Below are 23068 nucleotides of genomic sequence, written 5' to 3'. Positions count from 1 at the left end.
CGAACCCAAATTGCGAACATCGCGAAAAGTTCGCGAATTTCCGAACTTGCGAACACCCGATGTTCGCACGAATTAGTTCACCGGCGAACAGTTCGCTACATCCCTATTAGAGAAGCCGGAACACCTTTTGTTAAAAATGTTCTTCGAACCTTCATTGTAAAAACTTGCAGAAATGTATAATGGAGTATTTTGCTATAATTACCACTAGATGGAGCCAGTGCATCAATAATTCCTCTTACTAATACAGGAAACGCTTCAGGGCAAGGGACGGGATGTAACAGACACTAGAATACATATGTTTATTGTTTACATTTTAATTTAAAAAAAAAAGTTCGCTACCTAGTGTTATGTAGGTCCTGCTACTCCTCTCTGGTCGCTTATCTGCTTGTAGAACGTGCTTGAAAGGTATGTTTGTCCCTCTGCAGTACCCATAGAAAAGTCACATGACACGGTGTGTAGGGAAGGACTTTGAGCAGCATACGCAGAGCTCTCAGTATCCGGAACAGCAGAGAGAGGACCATTGGCATTTGCTTGTAATATTCAGCAATTGCAAAAGGCCATCCTGTAAGTAATATACTGTGCAGCAGGGTGACTGGGACTTTATGTAATGCTTTCTCTTTGTTTCACTCCCTGGGTGACTTCTGAGACAAAGTTTTCTAGTTATCTTCTTGTTTACCTGAATAGAGACTGAACTCTATGCACCTATAGGAACGTTTTATATTTGAAGTGATCGTTTTTTGTCATCTTAATATCTGTATATTCAAAAAATGGGGTCCATACTACAATATCTGTGTTTTTAAAGTGCTTTATTTTGTTTAATTTGCCAATTTTAGGGTGACAGGTGTCCTTTAAAGCAGTGTTTTTCAACCTTTTTTGGGCAAAGGCACACTTGTTTCATGAAAAAAATCACGAGGCACACCACCATTAGAAAATGTTAAAAAATTTAACTCTGTGCCCAGCAGCAGTGCCCCCCTAGTACATTGGTGCCCAGCAGCAGTGCCCCCTAGTACATTGGTGCCAAGAGCAGTGCCCCCCTAGTACATTGGTGCCCAGCAGCAGTGCCCCCCTAGTACATTGGTGCCAAGAGCAGTGCCCCCCTAGTACATTGGTGCCCTGCCTACGGCACACCAGGCAACATCTCGCGGCACACTAGTGTGCCGCGGAACAGTGGTTGAAAAACGCTGCTTTAAAGCAGCTGTAAACCCAGCCCTGATGCTGTCCCACTGCGCCCCCTAGCTTTAATATAGACGTTTCCAAAAACATAATTCACCAATGAGAATTCCACTGATAAAAAAAATATAAGTACAAAAGAATTGACCAATGAGAATGCTGATCCCCAGCACTATGTCAGGCATCTTGCTGTTACATATAGAGATAATTGTCTTTTTTTTTTTTTTTACTTCATTTTTTTACTTGTTCAGTGTTGGGAAACTGTGCTTAAAGCTTCCAACTCCAATTGCAGTAACAAAGAACAGGGAGCCAGGTTTATACAGATCAGCTGGGATTCTCATTGGAGGATTTTCACATTTTAAAGCAGTCACTGGCTGTGGAGATTTGGGGAAAAGTTTTACTGTACTAAATATTGCTTTAGGAATACAACCCTGATGTTGCTGGACTGCAGCTCCCTGCATGCCTCTGCAGGGTTTAAATTTCCTTTAAAGGGACAGTATACCCAACCATAAATCTGTCCCAGTGTGCCCCCTAGTTTTCTATAGAAGTTGACAAGAAGCATAATTACACATGGAAAGCAATTCACCAATTCTACTGATTAAAAACTTCATTATAAATGCAAAAGAATTCACCAGTGAGAATGCTGATTCCCAGCACTATGTCAGGCATCTTACATATAGAGATAATTATGTCATTTTGACTTAACTAAATTCAGTAATGTAACTAGGGCCACATGGGCCGGGTGCTTGATTTACACTTCATTATACCATATTTTGACAAGTATTTTGAATAATGTGTTCCTTTGGATTACTAGGGCTGATCGTTGAAGTTTCTTGTAACCTAGAAATCTTCAAGTGGTTTTCAGATAACTCACAGAGGATATTAGTCAATGTAACTATGCCTTTGGATCTTGTCCAAATAAATATGTGCATTAACTACCATAAAGTGTAGTAAATATTGGGATATGTGGAGTAACACATTGACGATAAATAAAATAAACTGGCATGCTTTGATTTCTACTGATTTTCTGTTCATGCATTTTACACCCATCTAATACATTTCAAAAGATGCTTTTTCATTTTTTACACTACAGGTATGGGACCTGTGATTCAGAATGCTTGGGACCTGGAGTTTTTCCATTATTTGGATCTCCGTAATTAAGTCCTTAAAACTAATGTATAAATAAACCCAATTAGGAATAATTAAATATTAATTGGGATCAAGTACAAGGTACTATTGTAACCTTGCCCTTGTCCTAAACCTTGTCGTAACTAGATTATGACAATGAGCAATGTATTTCAATGAAAAACTGACTTCTGTGCTTTTAACCATCAGCTTAAAGTCAATCCAGAATATATTTTTTTGCCTAATAAAAGAAAATTTAATTTGCAATATACATTCATTACAAATTTGTAATGGTTTTTGAGTTATTTGTATATATAATTATATTTGTAGTTTTTATAGTGTAGTATTTATATAGCTATTATTTGTATATATAACTGCTTAAAAGCAGTGTTTGTCTGTCCTTTCTATTCTCTGCCTCAGTGGCTCTCACTGGAGGAGACTGGCCTTTGCAACATTGTTTAAAAAGGAACAACCAGGAGTTCAGCAAATGCTGCTTTCAATAGCAGTTACATTTACAAATAACTTTTTAAAGCACTGAACATTTTTAATATTCATATTGGAAAGTTGCTGAAAAATTAGGCTTTCTTTTATTGGGCAAAAATGTATTTTTGTGTTGACATGTCATTTAAGTTGCTTTAATACGTTTTCCTAATTTTAATTGTATCTATTTTATGTCATTTTTTTTCTGATCCCCTGAAAAAAGTTAAATGTTTTCTGTTTTTCTATTGAATCTTTTTAACAGGTAAATGCTTCCAAACAGAATTTATTCTAACAAGCCAAAAAGTCCAAATTACCTTAGACAAAAAATACCATAATTTTAAACACCAAGATCAAATTAAAGTATCTTTCCCACAATAAAAACACCCAGTTTCTTATTAGAGATCACAGTTCAAAGAAGTCTGTAAGGTAAATACCGTAATAATGTGTCCTATAGATGCCATATGTGTCCTGTGTATATATGTCAAAAAGATCTATCCAGTTAAAAATGCGTTACTGTTAGTGCAGCACTGGTTTCTTTATACAGTATAACCATGCCTGGGCTTATTGGCGGTATGCTGTCAGCCACACCTAAACTTTACTTACATTCGGAGCATTTGGGACAGGACACGCAGAAAACTTCAGTGCGTCCTGTCCTCAGTGCTTCATATGTCCGATGAGTGGATACACATGCGTGCAATCCTGAGAGAGGCAATGGGGGCAGCCTCTGGGCTCCATAATTACAAATCTGGCGTTGGGTGTAACTCCTAATAATGAAGAGTATATAAAGCAAATTTTAAAAAATGGTACAGTCTAAACCCTGCTGCACAGCGCTGCTCAACCAAACTTTACTCAGCTGTTGCTGGACTACAAATCCCAGAATAATGTAATATAATGAAGGTAGAGGCATGCTGGGAGCTGTAGTCCAGCAACATTGGGGTTGTATTTTTAAAGCAATATTGCACAATAAAACTTTTCAGGCTCTCCAGTGCCCACGGCAGCATTGAAATGCAAAAATATCCTCCAATGAGATTCCCAGCTGATCTGTGTAAATCTGGCTTCATCTTCTCTGTTCCTGCAATTGGAGTTGGGAGCATTAATCAGTTTCCCAGCACTGAACAAACCTGTCCTTTATCCCCATGTCTGATTCCAGTGTCATATAATGAAGGGAAAAATGACATCATTATCTCTATATGTAAGGCTGATGTCAGACGTAGGGTGGATATTCCGCCCTACGCCTCCTACTTGTGCCTGCACCCGAATGAATAGAATACACTCGGGTGCAGGCACATGTAGCGGAAATACACATAAAAACGCAAGAGTCTCGCATTTTTATGCGTATTTCGGCTACATGTGCCTGCACCCAAGGGTATTCTATTCATTTGGGTGCAGGTACAAGTAGGAGGCGTAGGGCGGAATTTTCAGCGAGCGCTTTTCCGCTTGCCGAAAATATCCGCCCTACGCCTTGTCTGGCATTAGCCTAACATAACAGCAAGGTGCCTGACACAGTGCTAGGAATCAGTGTTCTCCTTGGTCACTTCTCTTGCATTTATAATGAGGTATTTAGTCAGGGTGTGCAGTGAGACAGCATCATGGCTGGGTTTACAACCCCATTAAAGGGGTACTAAGCCCTGGTCTACTGTACTGCTCAGCTGTTGCTGGACTACAAATCCCAGAATAATTTAACATATAATAAGGTTGTGGCATGCTGGGAGCTGTAGTCCAGAAACATCAGGGTTGTATTCTTAAAGCAATATTGCACAATAAAACTTTTCCTAAACTTTTCCCCATATCTCCAGGGCCAGTGGCTGCAATAAAATGCAAACAATCCTTCAATAAGAATCCCAGACGATCTGTGTAAATCTGGCTCCTTGTTCTTTGTTCCTGCAATGGGAGTTGGAAGCTTTAAGCACAGTTTCCCACCACTGAACATACCAGCCAACATACCAGCCCTTTATCCCCATGTCCCCATTATTCCAGTGTCAATAATGAAAGAACAAAATGACATAATTATCTCTATATGTAAGGTAACAGCATGATGCCTAACATAGTGCTGGGAATCAGTGTTCTTATTGGTCACTTCTCTTCCACTTAAAATGAGGTTTTTAGTTAGTAGAATGCTCATTGGTGAATTTTCCTGCATCTATAATTATGTTTTTTGACAACTTCTACAGAAAAACTAGGGGGTGCAGTGGGACAGCATCGTGGCTGGGTTTACAACCCCTTTTAAGGTACACAGTCTGAACTGTTATTCAGCTGAGTAACAGCTGAATGTACAGATATCAAGTAATTTGTGGATGGACACATTCTATTGTTTGCTTGTTCAGGCAGAAGGCTCAAATGAGGAGATCTGACAAGAGGTGAGAAGTTACTTTGTTTGCTAATGGACCATTGAATTTCTGTAAAAGGGCATCTGCAGAAGAAATTTCAGTTTGTAGAGACCCACGGGTATTGATGTAAGCACAGATGCCAAAGGGCAGTCTATAAAGTGTTTAGAACTTTGCTACAAGGTGCATTTACAATTGTACTTGGCAAAATTTGCTATACCTTTGTGTTCTTATTTAACTAAATTTACTGCTTCTGTTCTAGTGAGTTTCACACATTAACCTCCATCTCAGTAAAAGTGCGATGGATTATTTTGAATTTAAGTAAAAAAAAATAGAGAGCAGTATACATAACCCTGATGTTACTGGACTACAGCTCTTAGCATGCTTTCACCTTGATAATATGTGAAATTGTAATGATATTTGGACTACAGCAACAACTGAGGTTGAGTAGGGCAGGGAAGTAGGTTAAAAACTAAAATCTGAAAGGTTGAAACCGCTGATATAACCCACGGTTTCCTGTTCTCTTTTACTGTATGTGGGAATAGTTAGGCATTATATGCTTTATTTTATACTTCTTTTCAGATGGAAGCTGATACTAATTTACTCCACATGAATGAGTAAAAGCTTTAAAAGTCAGAAATCAATAGGGCTGCCTGTAGGATTTCATTATAATCTAACAGCAGCATAAAACAAAAATAAAACCACAGTTTTTTTTTTTTTTTTGCAAAATGATTTAGAAGTTCTGTAATATAATGTTTATCCCCCATTCACCCTTAGTAATTGGATTTTCAATAACTTTATTAAATGAGTGGCTGTGGGTAAGGTGTCTTGAGACTGGTATTCTGATACTTCTATGGTTAGCATTGCAGATTCAATCATCTATGGCACTTAAAGGGTTAAACATTGTGTTTGTTTATAAATACATTTTCATTGAATGAATGCAGGCAAGTAATTGTAAATCTTAGCTGCTCCTTAAGAAAACTAAACTCACTTAAAAACTTTCAATTAAATCCCCTTGCACGATTTTTTTTATCATTTTTAAAATGTGCTGATTTCAGTATTCAAAGTAGGTTTCCTCTTTGAGAAATGTTCTCATTTAGTTTGGCTTGAAGCCTCTCTGCAGAATTGAAACACACTATCCATCCTACAGCAGTTTCACAATATTCTACTGACAAGTAGACCCAACAGAAAAGATTTAATCTGCATACAAATGTTCATTATAAACCACCTAGAATATATACCCAGAACATTGCTAGAAATATGCTTAGATTATTGAAATGATATGGTACTTAGGTATGAATAAAGGAATTGCTATACCAAGGCCAAATGCACATATTACTATATTGCTAACGTAAATTGTGTGTGCAGTCTTTGTTTTCAGTATTTTATAATAATTAGTTTTTTTTATCTACAACCTTGTTTATAAAAGAGTTTTGATGCCCCCGGGTATTTTTTTTTTAACATTTCACATTTCACACTTTTCAAACCTTTTGTGCCCCTGAAATGTGTTGCTGACATCAAAGTAAAATAAAAAATAAGCATATATTTTTTGTAAAAACAATACAATTTCTCAGTTTCAACATTTGAGTCGCAAGTGGTATATTCCAAAAAAATAGTCACCGAGTATGTTTTAACAGCAGCTGTACCTTGCATTATGTCATGCTTGAAATGTGTTTTTGTTGAATACCCCAATCTGCATTATCATATAATAAGTCTATGTCATATATGGTGTTTTTTAAAAAAAAAAAAAAACATAGACCATACACATTTGTAATTTTCTTGTATAATAGTTGTAGTTCCCCTTTAAATGATAAGGCATGGTAGAAATGAAAATGTGCCCAAATTATTTATTGACTGTAAAAGCGAGACCAAAGCCTTACTTGTTTTGGGAATCACTGGATACCCTGTAAATTTTATATGAAGGATTCATAAAGTATTTGTATTATCGGATGCCAAAGTTGGATAATGTGGCTGCAGTAGATGTGATCAGCTTGCATAATTACCTTTTATTGCCTTTTAACTAAGGTATGTTGGTCTTTGTAATGTTCTTTGTACGTGGATTAAAAAGAAAATTTAAACATCACGACTAGATGGTGGTACATTTAATATATGGGGTAAGGTTGTTAATGTGGTATTGCAGGTCCTGTATTGTGTCCACTTTAATTTGATTATTTATGACTTGGTGGGACATTGAAAGCAATATATCTTTGTTTACCAGACACAAAACCATGCAAGTCAATTAGTTCCATCCTGCATCCTTTCAGGGGGATCTGGAGGCAATCTGGGCAGCTACATGTCAGCTGAGCTGTACAGAAGGGCCGTAATGTATTGTCCTGTATTAAAAGAGGTATAGATGTGAGCACCATTTTTCCCCTTTACACAGCACTGGTAAGGCCCCATGAAGAGTATTTAGGGAAGTGTTGGTCTCCAGTGCATAAATAGGATGTTAAAAATTTATGACTGCATTTTGAAAAAAAATTTAGACGGCACTGTGTAAAATATAAAGATAAAGAGAATGGGATAATTTGGAAAGCTATACATTTCATTGAAAATAGTACAAACACAACATATGAAATGTTGAAATTAAGAAATGTTATTGTTTTCTGATGCCTGCAACATGTTCCAAAAAGTTTGGTAAGGGGTATGTTTCCCCACTGTGCTTCTTCTATTTTTGTAACTTATCATTTTTATTACGTTTTATGAGATTTAAGGGTAAGTAAGGAGGGGGGGGAAAGAAAAACAAGAGGGGGTTAATAAAAATAAAATATATAAAGCATATAAAACACATTCACTGAAGCACTGTGATGGCGATTGTCTTACATGGCATAATATGTTTACTGGAGTCGGTGGATAGTGGCTAGCAGGGCATTCTCTCTTATCTTGGGGGGTAGCAGTCCAAAAGATAGTAAGCAAGTGCTTCAAGGATAGCTGACATATCCTCTTAGTTCCCATATGGGCCAAATGTACAAATAGTTACATTCTGTAACCCTTTGGGAAGTGAAGAGACCAACTCTTTTGTCCCATTCTTGCCTGGGATAGGATTTCAGCTACTCAACAGTCTGGAGTCTCCTTTTCTTATTTTTCTTTTCACAATGCTCCAGTGGGTGACAGGTCTGGACTGCAGGTTGGCCAGTTTAGTGCACCCAGACTCTTTTACTATGGAGCCTTGCTGTTGTATTGAATGCAAAATGCAGTTTATAATTGACTTACTGAAATAAGCAAGGCCTTCTCTGAAAAAGATTGCTGGATTGCTCCAAACCTGTATGTATCATTCAGCATTAATGGTGCCATATCAAGCTAATCATGCCATGTGTACTAATGCACCCCCATACCATAACAGATGTGGACTTTTGACCATGTGCTGATAACAAGCCGGATGGTCCTTCTCTTTAGCTCAGAGTATGCAGTGTCAGGTCCGCATTGGAAATCTGTAGAATCTGACAAATCACAAAGAGGCTGCTGTAAGGTGCCATATACAGTCACTATTTAGTTGGTCTGTATACTTGAAATGCCAGGATATATTTTGAATCCAAGTTCATCCAGACCCTTGTGGCATCCAGGATTTCCAAAAATAATTAAAATTTTTGACTTGTCAGACAGTTTACCACCTCAAGGTGTCCACACGGTCGCATGAAAGATCGTTCCAATCCGCCACTAACGTTCAGGGCTGAAACGGCAGATATGGAGATAGAAACAATAGGATTTCTATCTCCTTCTGCCGATTCAGCCCTGAAGGCAGATTTTGCTCAGACGCCTTCTATGGCGCCCGATCAAAATCTTTTAACCTGCCTGATCGACTGATATCAGCAGCTTCCTGTGATATCGGTCGCCTCACAGACCTGCCATATACGCACTGAGTATCGTACGAAACATGGTTTTGTACGATATTATCGATGCCTGTTTGGCCAGCTTCACTCTTAGTTCATCTTAAATGAATAGGTTTAAATTTGGTTTATTGTTTGCATATTAGAGTTTTTACTCACATTTGTGCATGCAGTTACAAACTGTCCCATACAATGGTTTTGGAAGTATTCTTGAGCCAATGCAGTGATTTCCACTACAGAATTATCAAGGTTTTATCTTGAAACACAGAAAGGAATTTTTTTTTTTCATACAGAGAGAACTGTGAAACTGTGGAATCTTTTTAGAATGTGAGAAGATACTAAGTTACTGAAGTTAACTTTTAGTTCAGAGTTGATGCAGGGATTCATTTCATGGTTCTATTGTCCTCTTGGAGTTTGGAAGGGATTTTTACTCGCTTTAAGGCAACATGGAGAGGCTGCAGATAATGCACATTCCTCTGGTTCAACTAGCAGTTATGCAAAAATGTTGAACTTAATTGATGGGTGTCATTTATGAAATGGTGTATGCAATTATTAGAATTTCTGTCCATAAAATGAAACAGCAGTCTTTAAAGCCTCAAGATGTTTTATGGCAAAACTGTTCATCAAAGCAGAGTTTTGGTAAAAACAATTTCAAAAGTGTGAACATCATCTGCCATTTTTTTTTTTTGTTGCTAATTATTATGGAAAACAGAGGTAATGAAATAAATAATAATACAATTTCCAGCACCTTCATGGAGCTTGTCATCATATATATTATGTAATGTTATATTATATAAGTCATTTATTTTTATATTTTAATAATTAGTTTGTTTGTGTGTTTTGAAAGTATAAAGCTATTCATGTCCTTTATCTGCATGCACTAGTCATTGCCTATACAATATTACACATGAATAAAATGCAAGTTAACCAGTCACCAAATGTGGAGCCACCCGCTTGTGTGATTTTCTTCTCTACCTTATAATGAACACAAGTGCTGAACTTTCTTTCTCTCCCCAGATTTGGTGGTGGTGGTGACCTAAAGTCATATTGAGGGTGGGGTTCAGGAAGAAGCCTGGGAGTGGTGGAAAGAGAAATAAAGAGGCATAGGAGAGGGAATGGTGCATGGAGATTGAATTGAAGAGACTTAATTCAACATTTTTAGTTTATGTCTCGAACTCTGTTTTCCCAGCTCAATCACAAGTTGTTTTCAGAGCACTTCGTGAAGCGTCTCAATCCAGGACCCTTCCATCTCCATCTGCAATTGGCTTTTAACTGCTTGTCTCTACTGTGGGCTGTTATATGGATGAAAGGATGGTTCGGACCATACCTAACATCGCTGATTGAACAGGTACACCAGCTCCAGGGTTTCTTTCTTGGTGCATTGAGGTACTGGGAAATACCGTAAAGAGCCACACCACAATAATCTGCCCAAAAACCTTATGGGAACGAGTCATGACAAGCTACATATATGTATAATATAAACACATAGGGGCAGATTTATCAAAGTACGAGTTCGAATCCTGAAATGAGAAAGATTCAGATTAAGTACGATCATTTCTGATGATCGGAAATGTCACGAAAATGCTTATGAAAAAATCGTAATAGTCACGATAATATCGTAATGGTGTTCCGAAAGTCACAAAATTTTCCTAATTATTTGGAGACTGAAATTTACAAACTTTGAACTTTAAACAATGACATGCGGATTCCTGCTTCAATGTTTGTATGTTTGTATATTTATACAAAAAATCTTTATTAATCCAACGTTTCAAACACTAAATGTGTTCTTCTTCAGGGACAAACCAAAAGACTGTGCACAAACACCCCCCTTAAATAACCCACTACAAAAAAAGGTGCCAAAATCTAGTGTCCGTAACCATGGAAACTGCTTGTGTATATATATATATATATATATATATATATATATATATATTATATTAAAGAGTACCGCACACACAGGGGCTTGAAAAATTCCAACATTTCATGCACAATCAGTGCTCGAAACGTTGGAATTTTGTCAATTAAAAATTTTTTACTTCTTGCATCAAGCCCCTGTGTGTGTGGTACTCTTTCTATATATTTTTGTTTTTGACTTGCACCCAGGGCATTTGGACTTGTATACAATGTGCTCCTCTCTTTGTGTGTCAGGTGCTCACCACTTACGACAAGGTATGTATGTATATATATATATATAGAAAGAAACAAAAAGGTCCAGACTCGTTTAAATGAAAAAAGAAAAAATCTTTGCATTACTTTCAACGTTTCGAGGCTCACGCCTCTTTATCAAGTAGCAAGATAATAAACACAAAGCATACAAGGTATAAATAGGGGCAAGTCCAAAGGTCACTCCCCCCAACAAATTACTGGATCCAAGTAGGGACATTCCACAATCCTACTTATAGAATACCCATCGACCAGGGTTCCCCCTTCAGAAAATAAAAGTGCATAACATGTAACATTCCTAATATAAGCAAATTTGTAACAACAAGAAAAAAAGAAAATCACACAATCTTCAATATTGGGTATCCATATTGGAAACAACATGCAAGATGACACATGTGCGTATAACCTCTTTACAATACCATAGCCACCCCCTTTATGAAAAAAAGGTTATATAATACTGAAAATACTTTCTTTAAACAATGCTTCCTTTTAGATAAATGCATACAGGTCATATTCTCTCTTAAGCCCCCGTGGATGTAATGTCTGCAAATTATGAATCCAAATTTCTCTCGTTTCTGGAGTTGTAGATATAGAATACCCATTGTCCAGGGTTCCCTCTTCAGAAAATAAAAGTGCATAACATTCCTAATATAAGCAAATTTGTAACAACAAAAAAAACACACAATCTTCAATATAGGGTATCCATATTGGAAACCACATGCAAGATGACACATGTGCTTATAACCTCTTTACAACACCATAGCCACCCCCTTTAATAAAAAAAAATTGGTTATATAATACTGAAAATACCTTCTTTGAGCAATGCTTCCTTTTAGATAAATGCATACAGGTCATATTCTCTATTAAGCCCCCGTGGATGCAATGTCTGCAAATTGTGAATCCAAAACTTCTCTCAAGTACAGTGTGTGGTAAAATATAGGCTAAAGTACATACAGAACACATGACACTTTGTTTACAGTGTTACATGCATATATTATGTGCTCCTTTCTGGGAATATGTTTCATTCATTTGCTTCAAGACACACTGAGGCTGCCTTAAAGGCTGCCTTGAAATCTATCGTCTGCCAGCGAAGAAATGCACAAAGCTGTCTGTGCTGTCTGTGCTGCCTGCCATTGACTTTAAATGCAGCCACTTATCACAGCTGTTACAGGCACATTTTGACCTAAAACCGCTAAAGTAGGCATTTTTTTTGGGCTGCATTTCATCCATGTACATGGGAAGTGCTTGCTACCATTTACAGAGGCAGGCAGCATGGACTGTTTTAAAATTTTGATTTTACAACTGCTCCCTTGTGTTTATGGTAATTAACTAGCAACCAGCTAAAAGTCAAAATACCAGGTCCAGGAGCTTTAGATCAAATATTTTTTCAAAATTCAGTGTGTGGTTTTATAGGGTCTCTGTTTTCTTATCAACTTAGGTTGAGTAGGTGGTATATTTTATTTACATATGTATTAACCTTTGTTTATTGTTTCCTTCTCTTCTATTTTTTTTACAGCTCAAAAATCGGTTATTAATGGCGTTATATCACAATGATCAGATTCCGCAGGAGAACATGTATCACTTTAAGCATTTTTGTATTTTTGGTTTGTTTGATTATGGTGGGCCTGAAGCAAATGAGGCCTGAAAATGCTGCATTTGGAAGTCCATTTGGACTTGGCCTTTTTCCAGGGTTTCACAGAGATTCAGCATTTGAAAAAATACCAGATTCTGAAAATTATATGAAAGAAAACACTGTTGCTGAGACAAACACTTTGTCTGCACCGAAAAATAAAGTTTACCAGTCAGATATGGAAGAACTTCCACCTCCCAATTATGACCTTCATATTTTTTATTATACATGGTTTGGAAATCCACAGTTTGATGGCAAATATATCCACTGGAACCACCCACTTTTAAAACACTGGGATGTTAAAATTGCAAATAGTTTTCCACTGGGTAATCACAATCCTCCTGATGATATTGGTGCAAATTTCTACCCAGAATTAGGACCATATAGCTCCAGGGACCCATCTGTAATAGATGCCCATATGAAGCAAATACGATCTTCTTCTATAGGTATGTGTTTGTGAAATCCTTAAATTAAATTTACATTTTTTTAGGGTATGATAACTTGCTTTATTCATGGTTGCCATGCCATATGAACTATAGCTGGGCTAAAAGGATTACATGTTGTCTGTGAGCAACATGGGGGATTGGGGTCTTTTTTTCCTCTCTAATGCGTTTTTCAAAAAATAAAAAGCTTGTCACCTGCCAGGAAAATAAACCCTCATTGACATAAAGATGAGGTATTCAAATGAAGAGACCAAGAGTTTAGGTAGTCTTACATGGTTTAAATAGACAAATGCTCGAGCCCAAAGGTTGCTGTGAGTCTTCTGATCCCCCCCCCCAAAAAAATATCTTTGGCCCCATACTGTGAAACCTAAAAGACATATAGCTTTTTAATGAAAAAAAATATTTATATATTAGCCCTGTGTTTGCTTAGGCATGTTTGTGTAGTGCAGCTGCTTTGTGGAAGAGCATGACTAGAGGACTTGTAGGAGATATTAAACTAGGCTTGGGGTGTGGAACATAGTTTAGATAAGGAAGTGGGCACAGTAAGGTAAACTAGGGGTAAAAATGGCAGGGAGGGACATAAATTGTGTTTACACAGATTACAAGCTGGTACCAGTATTAAATAAATGTTACTAATGCAAGAAACCTGACTGGTAAAATGTGAGAACTGGAGGTACTGGCGCTGGAGTAGAAATATGGGCAGTAAATATAGAAGGCTATAAGCTGTTTGGGATGGACAGGGGAAATAAAAAAAAAGGAGGAGAGCTGTATCTCTGTCAAGCAGGATCTCATAGCCCAGCGTTTTTCAACCGCTGTTCCGCGGCACACTAGTGTGCCGCGAGATGTTGCCTGGTGTGCCGTAGGCAGGGCCGCAATTTTTACTTTCAAAGGGGGCCCGGCGATGCTACAGTTTTTCTTAGTAGCTCGGGCCCCCTTTAATAAAATCCGGGCTGTAGTAAAATGCTGCTGGGCACCAATGTATTAGGGGGGGCCACGGGGCACACTGACTTATGGGGGCACTGCTGCTGGGCACCAATGTACTAGGGGGGCTGGCTCTTAGCACCAATGTACTTGGGGGCACTGCTGCTGGGCACCAATGTACTAGGGGGGCACTGCTCTTGGCACCAATGTACTAGGGGGGCACTGCTGCTGGGCACCAATGTACTAGGGGGGCACTGCTCTTGGCACCAATGTACTAGGGGGGCACTGCTGCTGGGCACCAGTGTACTAGGGGGGCACTGCTCTTGGCACCAATGTACTAGGGGGGCACTGCTGCTGGGCACCAATGTACTAGGGGGGCACTGCTCTTGGCACCAATGTACTAGGGGGGCACTGCTGCTGGGCACTAGTGTACTAGGGGGGCACTGCTGCTGGGCACAGAGTTAAATTTTTTAACATTTTCTAATGGTGGTGTGCCTCGTGATTTTTTTCATGAAACAAGTGTGCCTTTGCCCAAAAAAGGTTGAAAAACACTGTCATAGCCAATATAAAGGAAGAAGTGGTGGTGGAAAATAAGGGGGCTGAAGTCTTAAAGGTGGGGCTTTTTACATATTGTAAAGAGTCCAGCAAATTAATTGTAGGGGTATGCTATAAACTTTCTAATATAAGTAAGGAGCAAGAGGCTACTCACCTTTTGCAAATAGAAAACGCTGTCTGTTTGGGGCAAGTAATAATAATGGGGGATTTAAATCGCCCAATCATTGACTCAAGCAACAGTATTAACAATACTGCCAGGAGAGTTAATGGAAAAAATGTTACATGACCATTTTATGACACAGATTTTTGAGGAGCCAACCAGAAATAGCCATACTGGATCCAGTGATCTCTGACAACCAAAAAGTATATCAAATGTGCAAGTAGCGGAATCCCTAGGTAATAGTGATCAGAATGTTGTGTTATTTAATGTTTGTTGCAAAAAAGCAAAATTACACTGGGATTACAAAGACAAATTTTAGTTCCCTAAAGGAGAACTAAATCCTAAAAATGAATATGACTAGAAATGCCATATTTTATATTATAAGCTGACTGCACTGGATTAAAGTTTCAGCATCTCAATAGTAGTAATGATATAGGTCATAACAGTTGTCACCGGAGCTCCCTATTTTTGATTGTGGTCTGAGCAGCTGTTGAGCTTAGGGATCATTGCAAATTATCAAGCAGAGGGTTGCCTGTCATATAAGCTGATGCTACAGAGCTAATTAATTCTGATGCAAATGCTGTGGTTTTAGATCTGTCATGTAATGTGAATCTGAATGAATTACTAACCCGCTTTTTACTTTTACATTTATACTCTATTTATGCAGTATATTTTGTGTCGGTCCCTAAGCTCAGTAAGTGACAGCAGAACAGAGCATGTGCAGTGAATCGGCAGAAAAGAAGGCTACTGGGGCATCTTTGGAGGCACAAATATTCCCTATTAAAGGGCTGTGGTTGCCTTTGGCTGGTACAGAAACTCAAAACATAATGTACACATTTCTGCCCTACTTTTTAATTCTCCTTTAAGGGCAGTTCTTCAGAACATAAATTGAGGCATTAGGCTTTCTGATAAAAACACAGAAGAGAAATTGTTATCATTTTAAATGGTATTAAATCGTTCTGTTCTCAATTTATTCCTTTAAGGAGTAAGAGTATTAAGTTTCACACTACGTGGCAAAATTTTAGAAGTTAATAGGAAAGAAGAATAAAGTATTTTAAAACTACAAGTCAGAGGGGAGAGAAGTGGTGTTCAATAAATATAAATACTATAATAAATATTTAGCAAATATAAACAGAATAACAACAGTCAGGAAGGCAAAAATTGAAAATGAGGAACAAATTGTGGCAGAGGCAAAGACTAAGCCCCAAAAATATTTCAAGTAAACATTCAAGATTATGTTCTGGAGAATGGCACTAGGAATCAGCATGGTTTTATGAAGGACAGGTCATGTCAGACAAACTTGATTGCTTTTTATGACAAGATTAGTAAGAAGTTGGACAGCTAGGGTGCAGTAGAGCTATTGGGTTTTTTGCCATAGGGTTTGATACAATGCCACATGAACAACTGCTTTCTAAACTAAGGTCTGTTGGTCATAGTAACATTGTTGTACATGGATAGGAAACTGTATAGTTTAGTAGAGTCTCACAGGATTATGTATTGGGACCACTTTTATTTAACGTGTTCATTAATGACTTAGGGGAGGGCATTGTAAGGAATGTATCCGATGGCACAAAACTATGCAGCCCAATTAATTCCATTCAGGATGTGGAATCCTTGCAGCAAGATTTTGGCAAACTGGCACTCTAGGTGGCTAAGTAGCAGGTGAGATTCGATGTTGATAAATTTAAGGTTTTGTACCTGGGATGTAAAAATATGCCACCAAGCCATTTATCCTTAATGGGACTATGTTAGGCAGACATTTAGGGGAGAAGGACTTTGGAGTTCTGGTAGCAACAATGCCAGTCAGCAGCTGCAAGGGCTTCAAGAAGGGTAATAGTCCTAAAAAAAAAGGTGTTTAAAATATAGCAAAAATATGTTTTGGTTTAGTCAGTGGCAAATTAAACCAATATTCTTTATAATTTTCTTATAAGTTGTGAGCAAGGTTTGTGAAAAATTGACACCGCAGTTATTTGGAATAAGCACTTTTCTGCTTCACAGTCTGTAGATATTAGATTTCTTCCTGATCGCCACAGTATGAGACATTTTCAAGCCAATTAAACAATATAAAGATGCTTTTTTTCACAAGTACTAACATAAAATAAGCAATTGTATCAACTGTTACATTGTGTTATTATCATTTAGACAACCGGATTGCCCATTAGCATGATAAATTGCAGTAGTACTTGGGTACATTTCTTTATTTTATTCTATATTTGACTGATTTATTGTCATTAGTCAATATAACCTGTGTTTAATTTCTTTTAAGTCACAAAACAAGATTTCCACTATGTAACTGTACACTTTCAAGTTATGTTTTACATTGCCACTTGGAATTTGATTTGTATGTACTATTAATTAACTGTGCATACTTTCATTGCATATACAGATGAGCAAACTTTGTTTTAACATCACACTGCACACCACAGCACAAATTTTTTTTCTGGAAAAAGGTGGGATATATAACTGCAAGTGAGGGAATACAGGGTTATAGGAGTTAGCTCTTAGTACAAGTTGATCCAGGGACTGGTCAGATTGCCATCTTGGAGTCAGGAAGGAATTTTTTCCCCTCTGCGACAAATTAGAGAGGCTTCAGGTGGGGTTTTTTGCCTTCCTCTAGATCAACTAGAAGTTAGGCAGGTTATCTATAGGCATTATGGTTGAATGTGATGGACGTACGTCTTTTTTTCAACCTAACTTACTTTGTTACTATGTATCTGACTAAATGGAGTAGAGTGGGTAATACATACCAAGCTTGCTCCAGGTGTATGTCTCAAATTTGTTTGAAATCTTAGGGGTACATTTACTAAAATCTTATCAAGAAGTGGCCCTTTTTTAGGGATTTAAAAAAAACTCTACGCTTGGTGCTGTGAAACAGGCAGAGAAATCACTTCTCAAGTAGCAAAATGGGAATATGTAGTGCATCTGCACTGTACTTTTTTAGGCAGAAAAAACAGAGGGGTACAAGAAAACAAAAACCCTGAAATGTCTTCATTTGTTTTATAGGTGTCATTTCAGTGTCATGGTATCCGCCAGGAATGAGTGATGACAATGGTGAACCAACTGATGACATTATTCCAACTATTTTAGATAAAGCTCATAATTATGGGCTAAAGGTACGTTTAGCTAAAATAAAACATTTAGACATTCTAAAATTACAATTTGCAGTGTAACTTATCTCTATGTTGTACTATATATATATATATATATATATATATATATATATATATATATATTTGTAGTGCTTTATATATATTTTGCATTAACCTTTTAAGTGCCAGCAGAATTTTGCAATTCATTTGCACTCAGTGCCATTCTGTTGAAAATTTAGTGCTCTCATTTTAGGGGCATTTCCTGGGGGAACTGTTTACCAAGGAAAACTGTGCATCTTTCTTTATTGTGAACCTGAGCTTATTTGTATTTCCATCTCTGGAACAAGTTGTACAGCCATAGTCTAAATACCTAAAATAAAAAAAAGTTTTTTGAAAAATTGCCATTTTCATAATATGGGGATTTATACGAAAAAAATATATATTTTATCCACAAAAATCCAACTTATTTGGAAAACCTCACGTCTCTTGAACAAAAATCCTAGGTTACTTAAGGAACAGGGAACCATATCTTTTTTGAATAGTACACATTATTTCATTTGAAGTCAGAAAAAACATACAAGACGTATGATGGCATAAAAGTCATATGAAGTTATACACGTCATGCTAAATCATAAGAAATGATGCAAGCCATATGACGTCGTAAAACTCATGAAGTCATCAGAAGATATACAGGTCATAAAACTCATATACATAAAAGTCATATGAATTCATAAAACTTGTACAGGTCATAGGCATACAAGTCATATGAAGTCAGATGTGGCAGATAAGATTCAGTGTTGATAAATTAAATATAAAAACTATTTATAGGACTGCATAAGGGAAATTCATAATGGAGAATGAACTTACAGATAATAAACTTGGCTGTAGCAAGCAATGCCAGTCAGCAGCTGCATAGTCAAACAAGGCTTTGAAGTTGTATTAAAAGGGGCATAGATTTGATGGAGGAGAAGGTCATTCTTCAAATTTTCAAAGCACTGATAAGGCCCGATCTATAATATTCTGTGCAGTTTTTGTTCTTCAACAATATATTAATGAATTAGAGGTAGTAAAAAAAGGTCAACTTAGCTGGTAAAAGAAATAGAAAGTCATATAAAAGTGATATTAAGTCATAAAAGTCATCTGAAATCAAAAAAGTCATGCAGGTTATAAAAGTCAAGTTATGTGACATAAAATGCATGCAGATTTTAAAATTCAAATAAAGTCACAAAAGTCAAATGGGTCATAAAAGTTATACAAGTTATAAAAAGGATAAATAAGATATTTTGAATCCATATTGGAGGCAAAACAATGTTGTTGGGTTTATTTAATGCTTAAATGTTTTATTAAGTAGACTTAAGGTGTTGGGATCAAAATTATTGAAAGGTCCCTTATCTGGAAGCATAAGCATTCTAGATAACAGGTCCTATACCTGTAATATGAATTCATAGAAGTCATTAAAGTCATACTAGTGCTGCATTCTGTGGCACTTAGAGGCAAAGCAAATTATTTATTTAGATACTCATATATGTATAACATATATATATGTTATAATGTAATTAGCCATAATGCAGGGTTTTTTAGGGTGGGGGTCATGATGGAAATCTTGTTTGTGTTTTCTTTGGGTTTGAGCTTTGTGAGGAAAAAAAAAACTTATTTTTTTAAATCTTTTTGCAGGTTACCTTTCATATTGAACCATACAGGAATCGAGATGATTACAGCTTGCACAACAATGTTGTTTATATTATTGACAAGTAGGTTTTCACACTGGTTGATAATGTACTGTGATTTAAATATTAAACGTGCTGTGCATAAAATCACTTTTTTAATGAAGTCGGATAAAAGGCTTTCTTGTAACAGTGGTTTTCAGACCTATTATTGGTATCCAACACCAGTGTTTTCTAGATATCCGCAGGCGCTAATACTAAGGTTCTGCTGCTTGCCAAGTTTGTCATGTTTCCTTCACTCATCTGCAAAATCTAGCATGGTTTTTAAATTGTAGTTTTCAACCTTTTGTTTATGCTGGGCTTTATAATTCATGGACCTCACAAATGGAAAAAAAGTAGTCAAGGCTATCTACAGATGTCACTTTTTAGATAATGTTGCGTGGTGTTTTTAAAAACTTCAATAATGCATTCACATTGAAATAGCATTGGATCAGCCAAATGGCAAACACATGCATTTCCGATGGGTGTAAAAACACCAAACAACACGGGAGGGTGAATTGCTGGTGTTGGCCGCGACTTTTTTGTACGCTATTGCGACTTTTTCATACGCTTGCGCGAAAAATTCGGAAATGTTCTGCCACTTTTTGCAATCATTCCATACGAAAATTTCGGGACTTTCGGATCGCCAATATGATATTATCATGACTAATGATAATTATATTTTCGGGATATTTGCGATCTGCAGAAATTATCGTATCCAATCCGAATTTTTCCCATTTGGGATTCGAACGCGTGTTTTAATGAATCGGCCCTTATGAGTCAGCTTTCTGCTGATTGGCTCAGATGCACATTCCTAAGAGAGGGAGTGAGTTCTTAGCATTCTTGAGGGAGGGGGGAGCAGGAGAGGGGAGAAGGAAGAGAGCTGTGTGTCTCTGGCACATGAATTACAGACACATGAAATCTGTCTGAGTGCTTATGGCTGTATTTACATAGACCTTTCTGATAAAGCTTACTTAGTTTTTACCTTTCTTTCTCCTTTAAATTTTCATAAGAATTGACTTAATGCAGATGCAATAGTAGCTACCACACGTAGTTGAAATAGGCAGTGGAGTGTAGAAAGTGGAAAATGCGTGGCCAAAATTAGCTTAAATCTGCTTGTGTTAATGCAGGAGGTGGATTCTAAGGTCTAGTGAATTATGAGCTATCATTCAGACAGGTTTCCTACAGAAACTATACATAAATACTGATACCTATTTAAAAATTGTTTTTAATAAATGTGTCTCTGTTTTTACCAAGCAGTGTTTTTATGTTGCTTGGGTCTACAGTTTATGCTCCCCTCTAAGCACAGGGATGGGTTGAAAAGCAAAGTGATCTGGTGTGTTTGGGTTAATAAACTGTTTTATTTTTCATCATTTACTGTTTAGTGATTAGGGTCACAGACAGATTCTGATTGCCCATGAGGCTTCAATTGTTATTCTAATGTTAATTTCCTGTATTTCTGTTAAAACCTTTACTGTGTGCCTCTGTGTGCCTTTGTGTCTGACTGTTTGGTAGAGTAATTAAGCTCAAGTAGCCAAAACCCATTAAAATAAAAAACTGGACAGCTGCAAAAAAAAAAAAAATGAATTCAACAATTACAGAAAAAAAGGATTAAGTGAACTCTAATTCCAAATTGTCATATGATACAATGGTCTTGCATAGTAAAAACGGCTATCTACTTTAAAAGAAAGTGATTTGTCATAGCTACACTGGAATATAAAACTGGAGCTCTACAGCCACTTTTACTTTAACTATGTTTTTCTGTTACATTTTTACACATTGAGCTACTGTTATCATACAACATATTATTATGAAGTCCTACTTCTTTTGATCACATTTTTATATTAGAATAGTCACAAATGTATAGATAACCCTATTTGGGCTTGCATGTATATAACAAAATATGAACTCTATGTTTTCAGGTATGGAAGTCATCCGGCATTTTACAAGTACAAGACTGAAAATGGCAAAAATTTGCCAATGTTTTACATTTATGATTCATACATAACAACTCCTGGGACTTGGGCTAATCTTTTAACATCATCTGGATCTCAGAGTATCCGAAATACCCCATATGATGGAATCTTTATTGCTCTTCTTGTAGAGGAAAAACATAAACATGACATTCTTAGAGGTGGCTTTGATGGTTTATATACTTACTTTGCCACCAATGGATTTTCATATGGATCATCACATCACCACTGGTCAAGTCTGAAAGAGTTTTGTGACACAAACAACCTAATATTTATTCCTAGTGTTGGACCTGGTTACATAGATACCAGCATTCGTCCTTGGAATTTTCAGAATACTAGAAATCGAATTAATGGGAAGTATTATGAAACTGCTATGAATGCAGCTTTATTAGTAAGGCCTAAAATTATTTCTATTACATCATTTAATGAATGGCATGAGGGATCACAGATTGAAGCAGCTGTTCCTAAGAAAACCGCTAAGATAAAATATGAAGATTACCTGCCACATAAACCAAATATCTATCTGGAACTTACACGCAAGTGGTCTGAGAAATATATGAGGGAGAAGGAACAATGGCTAGTTTAACAAAAAAATGTATACTTAAGACCAGTGCTGTCCAACTGGTGGCCCGCAACCCCCCTCTGTGTGGCCCCCCACCTGTCTGGCTGCTTTGATGGCTTAACTTTGTGTAAGATTTAAATGGTATCAGTACTGAATTTAACTGGCCCCCTGCATGGTTCTCACCTCAGATTCAGGCTGTAATCCCCCTGTATTGTTTAAAAATGTAATCCCCTGTACTGTTCACACCTTTTAATCTCTGCATTGTTTACCCACTGCAGTGTTCACACCTCAGGCTCAGGCTGAAATCACCCACATTGTTCTCCTGTTCATACCTCAGACATTGTTTGTACTACCTGGCCTATGTTGCCTGTATGTAGGCATCATAGGGTAGGTAGAGTATGGCACATAGGCAGCATAAGGCAAGGAGGGTATGGCACACACAGGCGGCATAGGTCAGGGAGGATATGGCACACACTGGCAGGGTAGGGTAGGGCAGGCAGAGTATGGCACACACAGGCAGCATAGGGGAGGCAGAGTATGGCGCACACAGGCAGGGTAGGGCAGGCAGAGTATGGCAGACAGAGTAGAGCACACAGGGGCAGGGTAGGGCAGGCAGAGTATGGCACACACAGGCAACATAGGACAGAGTATGGCACACACAGGCAGGATAGGACAGAGTATGGCACACACAGGCAGCATAGGGCTGGCAGAGTATGGCACACACAGGCAGGGTAGGGCAGGAAGAGTATGGCACACACAGGCAGCATAGGGCAAGCAGAGTATAGCACGCACAGGCAGGGTAGGGCAGGCAGAGTATGGCACACACAGGCAGCATAGGGCTGGCGGAGCATGGCTCACACAGGCAGGGTAGGGCTGAGTATGGCACACACAGACATCCCTATGCTGCCTGTTGGAGGTGAACCTGGCAGGAGTTTGTTTTGGGAGT

The 23068-nt window shown here is 37.6% G+C and overlaps 1 protein-coding gene across 2 annotated transcripts; it reads left to right on the top strand.

The window, feature by feature from the left end:
- The first annotated feature begins 258 nt into the window (after positions 1-258).
- manea (mannosidase, endo-alpha) lies at positions 259-22218 on the top strand. Of its 2 annotated transcripts, XM_002934870.5 has the most exons (6): positions 260-564; positions 10113-10271; positions 12603-13162; positions 17799-17908; positions 19559-19635; positions 21510-22218. In XM_002934870.5, exons 3-6 carry the CDS (start codon positions 12637-12639, stop codon positions 22144-22146), a joined length of 1350 nt encoding a protein of 449 aa, XP_002934916.1. In that variant the 5' UTR covers positions 260-564; positions 10113-10271; positions 12603-12636; the 3' UTR covers positions 22147-22218. The 2 variants fall into 2 exon arrangements, with proteins under 2 accessions (XP_012818989.1, XP_002934916.1); XM_012963535.3 differs by lacking the exon at positions 10113-10271 and having other exon boundaries at positions 259-564.
- The last annotated feature ends 850 nt before the right edge of the window (positions 22219-23068 follow it).

The sequence above is a fragment of the Xenopus tropicalis genome, chromosome 5 (genome assembly GCF_000004195.4).
Source record: "Xenopus tropicalis strain Nigerian chromosome 5, UCB_Xtro_10.0, whole genome shotgun sequence".
Taxonomy (NCBI): Eukaryota; Metazoa; Chordata; class Amphibia; order Anura; family Pipidae; genus Xenopus; species Xenopus tropicalis.
This window is presented reverse-complemented; position numbering and strand designations above follow the sequence as displayed.